General features: G+C 59.6%; 1 protein-coding gene across 1 annotated transcript in view; it reads left to right on the plus strand.

Annotated features, from left to right (window-relative positions):
* The first annotated feature begins 206 nt into the window (after window positions 1-206).
* The window catches only part of CASZ1 (castor zinc finger 1), a 17,371-nt gene continuing 10,369 nt past the window's right edge, over window positions 207-7,208 (plus strand). Inside the window, exons 1-3 of the mRNA XM_025048634.1 lie at window positions 207-896; window positions 4,195-5,029; window positions 6,127-6,195. Of these exons, the coding sequence (XP_024904402.1) occupies window positions 377-896; window positions 4,195-5,029; window positions 6,127-6,195 (1,424 nt within the window). The 5' untranslated portion in view covers window positions 207-376. The remainder of the gene's footprint in view (window positions 897-4,194; window positions 5,030-6,126; window positions 6,196-7,208) is intronic.

Below are 7,208 nucleotides of genomic sequence, written 5' to 3' on the forward strand. Positions count from 1 at the left end.
GGTCCTCTGCCTCCTTTATACTACTTGGGGCATGGCTGGCCTGCCTCTCTCTCAGGAGACGTCTAGGGCCCAAACAAGGGTAGGACATGCTTCCAGGAGCCAGGTGCTGGGCAGAAGCCTGCCCCTTGTTTTGAAGATTCATTCATTCATTTGTTAGTTAACAATATTTTTTGAATCACCTTGTACACGCCCAGCCTGGTACCGGGTTCTGCGATAGAGCAATGGGCGAGCTTGGCCCCTTGGAGCTCAGTCCAGCGAGGGGTTCAGACATGCGCCGGGCAGTCTCAGGGCAGTGTGATGGGACCGCGATTGGGAAGACCTTTGGTTTGGGGGACACAGGGACAGAGCCTCCGCCCAGCTGTTGAGGTGGGTGGCCATGCCTCTGACTTCTCTCTCCTTCCCTGCAGCTGAAGGCACCCGGTGCAGCGACCCACCCACAGGCAAGCCCGCAATGGCGGCCAAGCGCAAAGGTGGCCTGAAACTCAATGCCATCTGCGCCAAGCTCAGCCGCCAGGTGGTGGTGGAGAAGGGAGCAGAGGCTGGCGCCCACACGGAGGGCAGCCCGCTGAGGCCCCAGGACAAAGAGCGCAGTGGCCCTGAGTCGGGGGTGGCCCGGGCCCCCCGCAGCGAGGAAGACAAGAGGCGAGCGGTGATCGAGAAGTGGGTCAACGGGGAGTACAGCGAGGAGCCGGCGCCCCCACCTGTGCTGGGGCGGGCGGCCCGCGAGGGCCTGGAGCTGCCACCCGAGGGCGTCTACATGGTGCAGCCCCGGGGCTGCAGCGATGAGGAGGACCACAGTGAGGCGCTCCCCAAGGACGGCAGCGCGCAGGAGGAGAAGGACACGGACAGGGCGGCCTCCAAGGACGACGGCGGCCCCAGTGCCAAGCAGGCTTCAGGTGGGTACCTGAAGCCCCGGGTGGGACATGACGGGGTGAGGATGCCCCGCGGGGATGGGGGCAGTGGGCTCACCGAGCGCGCCCGCTTCCCTCGCTCTCGCTCCAGATACTGTCATCTCGTTCTGACCCAGTGAGGACTCCTGAGGACGGTGGGCGGGGGCCACGCTAATGACTAGAATGAGGAGACTAGCTGGGCAGGGAGGGGCCTGAAAAGGCAGTTTCCCAAGTGTGAGAGCAGGTCTGAACACACAGTGGGTCTGCAGGAAGCAGCGGATGGATGGGTGGATGGACAAACAGATGGGTATAGGTGGACAACTGTTACACACTTGTGTAGGGAGGAGCCCGTTGGGGGACCTTGTACCAGGACACGTGTCTGGGTAGTAACAGCCAGCATCGTGAACCACAGAGCTCGCCGCCTGCAAAGGCTGTTGTTTCTCAGGGAGATTTCTCCGAGAAGCTCTGGGATAGGCTGTTCTCCACCTCCCTTGCTTCTCCTGAGAGTCTTCCCCACTGACTGACTCATCACCCGCCTTCTCCTTCCCAGGGATCCCAGCTATCCTTAGCAGGACCTCTCGGGCACAGGGCCACAGGATGGCCCAGATCACATATCTCATTACACCCACCTGCCCCGGACACAGTCCCCTGGCTGACCTCTTTTCCACGAGGTGGCTAAGGCTGGGTTTTTCTGGTGTCTTCTTGTCCTTAGACTCAGAGTGGCCCTGAGCTCCTTCTGCTCGGGAGGGAGGAGCCGGGGGGGAGGTCACCCCTGGGACTGGAGCCCCAGGGTCTGGGATATTTTCCCAGCACCTCAGCCTCCTTCCCAGGCCTGTACCCGGTGCCTGAGCTTTCCCTGCCTGCTCCCCTAGCCCTTTCCCCCTGCAGTGAGGGGGCGCATCTCCTCCCTGCGCGGGGAGCCCTGTGCAGCCACATAATTATGCATATAAGATATAAACAGAGCTGTTTAATTATCCTTCGCCACATCAGTGACAGAGTAATTAACAAACATTGCAAGATCAATGAGGAAAAGTGTGACCTTCAGTTTCCTCTGATAGGAAAAGCCCTTGCCTTTCCCAGACACAAGGTGATTACACTGGGCCTGAGGAGAGGGGAGGGACAGGGACAAGGGCCGCTGTCCCCTCAGTGCCCCAACCCCTCCCACACCCAGCTCTGCCCTGGCCCAGCTTTGCACAGGACTCCTCACTCCTGCCTCCTCTCCTCTGGGGCCTAGAGAGCTGGGATGGCAGGCGGCAGGGCTGGAAATACCAGTGTCCTCATGGCCCCAGGACTCACCCCTCTGGTCTGAAGCCCAGTGGGACTGCAGTGTGACACCTGGGAAGGCCTGCTCAGCCCTGGACACTGGAGAGAGCCGGGCGGAGCCCTAGCTACCCATCGTGGGCTCAGCCCCCAGGCCACCTTCTCTGGGGCCTGGGACTGAGGAATGTAGGCCTGTGGGCTGCCCCTGGGACCCCTGCCTGGCCCCCTCCCTGCTCTAAGCCGCCTGCCCTTCAAAGCCTTCTGTTTCTCTGCCATATATAGCGAGGGCTCAGCTGCCTCCAGCTATTTTTAGCCCCTTTCCCTGGTCCCTGAGCCACTGACTCTAGCAGCCAGAGCCCACTCCTCCCAGGCTGGGCCCCAGCACCAAGTAGCTTGAGGTCAGGACAGCAGTCCACTGGCTACTGCCACACCCCCACCTCAGGACGACACTGTCTGTCGGTTCCTTGAGTCACTGCCCACCTCAGGTGCCAGATGCTGCCCACGACCATCCTCACCTAGTGGGGTCCCAGTCCTCCCAAGACTGCTTCCCCCACCCCAGAAGCTCAGAGCCTCTCCTTCCACATCATGCTGGTCTTCTCCTGTGCCCACGCCCAGTGCCCCTCTGTGAGACCACCTCCAGGAGTGGTCTGAGAACCATAGACCTGGCAGGTAGGATGGGGGCCAGGAGGAGACCCCCCCGTCTGGAGTCCTGGGCCTCCTACCCCTTCTTTGGCCTCACCTTCCCCCGGCTGTGTTGTTAGGACCCCCAGCCTGTGGCGCTGCCACTTTGAGTGTGCCCTGGTGTACCGGCTCTGACACAAATGGAGAGAACATGCCTGTCTCCTGGGGCCCGTCGGTCTCACCCTCTTGTGTGCACCCACCCCTCATTTCAGGCCGGAGCATATAGTAGGTGCTTAGCAAGTTCCGTGCAGGAAGGAGTGTCTCATGTATGCTGGGGCAGGAGTTCATGTGTGGAAGGAGGGTCATCTCCAGAGAAAAACCCCAGGCAGAATGGGGTCATCTTGCCCCCCACCATCCTGAGACTGGTCTTAGGGAGCTGGGCGCGGGGTTTGGGTGGTTTGTGTACGTGTTGTCTGTAGGTTTGGGAAGGTAGCAGCGGTATGAGCTTGTGAGTGTGTGCACATGCATTTCCCTGTGGGGAGGTGGCTCCAAGATTCTCCAGTGTGCTCAGGAGTGGACACAGGTGGGGCAGGTGAATGGGTCACACTCGGACCAGTTGCCCTAGGCCAGTAGGGCCAGCTTCTCTGGTCCTGACTGTTTTCAGGGTGGCCCGCCCTTATGCATGAGCATAAGTGACCAGAGGATGATGGGTGAGGTTTGAAGGACTCTCCTGCCATAAATCTTGGCTGGGGTCGCGGACCCTGAGTGAGTCCGCGTAAGCACATGTTGTCTGGGGTTTGGGGCAGGGCCAAGAGGCCAAGTGTTGAGGAGGCTTGAGGCGAGCTCTCATCTTCCCAGGGATTAGGGGCCTGTGTAGCCATTCGTGGGGATTGGAGAGGGTCCTCCAGGCAGGCTCAGCCGGTCCCGCCCCTAACCCACCCACGGTGGCCTGCTCAGCCCCCGGCTCCTGCCTGAGTGCCCAGCCACAGGCCCATACCCCTACCTGTCCCCGGCCCCTGTTCTCATCCCACCTCCAGGGGCAGGTTGGAACCTGGCCTTACTTCCAGTAAAATGACTTCTCTTTCATATTAGGCCAAGGCGAGAGAGCGGAGACATTTATGAAACTTTGTTTAATGTACTGAAAAGCCATCGGCCAGAACATTTAGGAAATTGATTTTCCTGGCATTGATGAACTCGTTTTATTTTACCCCAGTATTAATTACTTTTTTTTTTAAACAAATTAATTTAAGAGTCGTAAAACCTAACAAGTGAGCCAAATGTCCATAGATCATGTCCCGCTCCGCCCCCTCCCTATACTGGGCCCCTCCCTCTATGGCTGGGGGTACACCGGGTTGAGGGGAGCCCCTGTTCCTTGGCTCCCTTGCTCCCTCCTGGAGGTGACTACCTGTCCTCTCTGCCATAGGAGAGTCCTCCTCGCTGCGGGACTACGCGGCCTCCACCATGACCGAGTTTCTCGGCATGTTTGGCTACGATGACCAGAACACGAGGGATGAGCTGGCCAGGAAGATCAGCTTCGAGAAGCTGCATGCGGGCCCCACCCCCGAGGTGGCCACCTCCTCCGTGCTGCCCACCTCTGAAGATGCCCTCAGCAAGCGGGCGCGTTTCTCCAAGTATGAGGAGTACATCCGCAAGCTCAAGGCCGGCGAGCAGCTCTCCTGGCCAGCCCACTGCACCAAGGCTGAGGACCGGGTGGGCAAGGAAGCGGTGGGCCCCCTGCCCGGCCTGCGGCTGCCCAGCAGCACAGCGCACCTGGAGACCAAGGCCACCATCCTGCCCCTGCCCTCACACAGCACCGTCCCCATGCAGGGCCTGGTGGCCCGCGCCTCCAAGTATGACTTCTTCATTCAGAAACTGAAGACAGGCGAGAACCTGCGGCCCCAGAACGGGAGCACCTACAAGAAGCCATCCAAGTATGACCTGGAGAACGTCAAATACCTGCACCTCTTCAAACCTGGGGAGGGCAGCCCCGACATGGGCGGGGCCATCGCCTTCAAGACAGGCAAGGTGGGGCGCCCCTCCAAGTACGACGTCCGGGCCATCCAGAAGCCGGGCCCCGCCAAGGTTCCACCCACCCCGAGCCTGGCTCCTGCTCCCCTCGCCAGTGTGCCCAGTGCTCCCAGCGCTGCCGGGCCAGGGCCCGAGCCACCTGCCTCCCTGCCCTTCAACACTCCCGAGTACCTGAAGTCGACCTTCTCCAAAACAGACTCCATCACCACGGGGACCGTCTCCACTGTCAAGTAAGATACGCCCCACCCCTGATGCCGGCCCAGAGCCAGGACTGGAGCCTCTGAGAGCCCCACTGCCCTGCCTTTGAAGCTCATGCCGTGGACACAACTCAACATCTTATGCACATCTACTATGCACCCACACCCATACATGCTCAGGTTCTCAAGCACATGCTTCCGTACACCCATGTGCACACACAAGCATGTGCACACTTATGCACACTTATTCCTCTGTCTACATGATCACATATTCCTGGACCTGCACACTACACACCTTCTGTGCATACACACATTCACACACTGGGTACCTCTGTGCACATGCTCCTCTGCTAACACACATACCACGGATTGCTGTCACCCCCATTTGCCTGTGATGGGCTTTCCCTGCCTACCACCGTGAAGGCCAAATGCAGGCCTGTGGTTGGCTGGGAAAGCCCTGCTCTGAGTTGGGGTTCTGGAGTCTAATCTGGTGGCTGTGGCTCCCAGGTCCAAAGCCTGGGCCATGGAGAACACAGCAAGAGAAGGTAGGAGGCCGGGGTGGCAGTGGGCACACTCAGCACTAACCCTAGGCAACAGTAAAACGGTTCTTCGCAGATCTCATGGGGCCAAGTGAGACCCTCCCCTCTGGACATGGGGCGCAGACCTGGGGGTGGATCTAGGGAGCTGTCCTCTGGCTGTGGGGGAGGCTTTTCCGACCACCCAGCTTCACTTGCGAGGTGCTACTCTTGTGCCTTCCCCTGGGGTCTTCCTCAGTGGTACCTGGTACCCCCCTCAGCCAGCAGCCTCCTGACTCCCAGTGTGTGAGGGTCCAGTCCCCAGTTTCCCAGGCTTCTGCTCGGTTGGACTCTAGGCCAGGCCCGTGCCCAAGGTAGAACCCTCCAGTCCTGCCAGCTCGAGACAGGTCTGCTTTTGCTAGAGCTAAGTCACTGATCCTGTGCCAGACTTCTACCAGAGGACTTTCAGACTCACCCTGGGTGCCTCCAAACGCCACAGAGTGAGGGAGAGAAGGACCAGGGCTTCAGGGCAGGGAGCTGCCCCCCAGACGCTCCTGGGGCGTGAGGCCACACCCCTGTCGGCTAATCGGCTGTGCCCTGTGTGTCTCTCGCCAGGAACGGATTGCCCACAGATAAACCAGCTGTCACCGAAGATGTAAACATTTACCAGAAATATATTGCCAGGTAGGCCCCTGGGGAGGAGACTGCCATGGAGAGAAGGTGGGGAGGGGGCTATCAGGAATGCTTGAGGATGGTGGGACCATACATCCATCTGACCGCTAGTGCCAAGGTGCCTGCTGCCTCCCCATCCCCATGCACTCCTGTCCCCGAACTCCCCTGAGGGACCGCCCTCTACTCCATCTCAGAGGCCCCATTCCCTCGATGTGACCCCGGCCACGTGCCCTTAAGCTTGTGTCTCAGGCAGGATGGGTTTCCTGAAGGGACCTGGTGGCAGGGACAGGTGAGTGCATGGCCCTGCTCCACAGCTCAGACGAAGCCTTGGGTGGGTGCCAGCCACCGTGGAACCGTCCAGGATGGGAAGTGGACATGGCCTCAGTGTGCTCCCCCAGGCCAGGCCTTGGCCATCATCACCTAACTCCAGACTTGTCCTTTTACATCCTAAGGCAGCGAGATGGGCAGGTCAGGAATCTTCACCTCAACAGATTCCCCCCAATCAGGCCCCTGGCTGCCAGCGCCTCGTAGGGCAGCACATGGCAGGGGTCCTGCCCTGGCAGCTGTCTTTCTGCTGATCTTCCAGCTTCTTCCCGTCCTTCTCTGCTGTTCGTCTCTGTCTTTTCAGCTTTGCTCCACTCTCTTTATTATTATTATTATTATTAGTGCCTCAGCAGATGGCCTTTTTGGCAGCTTCAGCTTAAATATTTATTTGCAAGTGGTTCTCCCCCTTACAAGGGGGTTTCCTCTTACTCTCACAGGCTCATGCCATCCTGGCTGGGCAGGAAGGCTGAGCCTGCCACCTTCTCCGCTGTTGTCATGGCGTGCTCTCCCTGGGGTGGCCGTCTCCAAGGCTGTGAACCACACCCTGAAGCATCAAGGCCTAGAGAAGGCACGGGGTTTTCTGGAAGGTGGCAGGGGCCAGGCAGCTGGGGCTCCTGGCTGCAGAGCTGGCTGGAGAGCAAGCTCCCTGCCACGGGAAACCAAACAGATGCTATGCTTTAAAAATTCATCACTCTGCACTG

The sequence above is a fragment of the Pteropus alecto genome, unplaced genomic scaffold (genome assembly GCF_000325575.1).
Source record: "Pteropus alecto unplaced genomic scaffold, ASM32557v1 scaffold125, whole genome shotgun sequence".
NCBI lineage: Eukaryota > Metazoa > Chordata > Mammalia > Chiroptera > Pteropodidae > Pteropus > Pteropus alecto.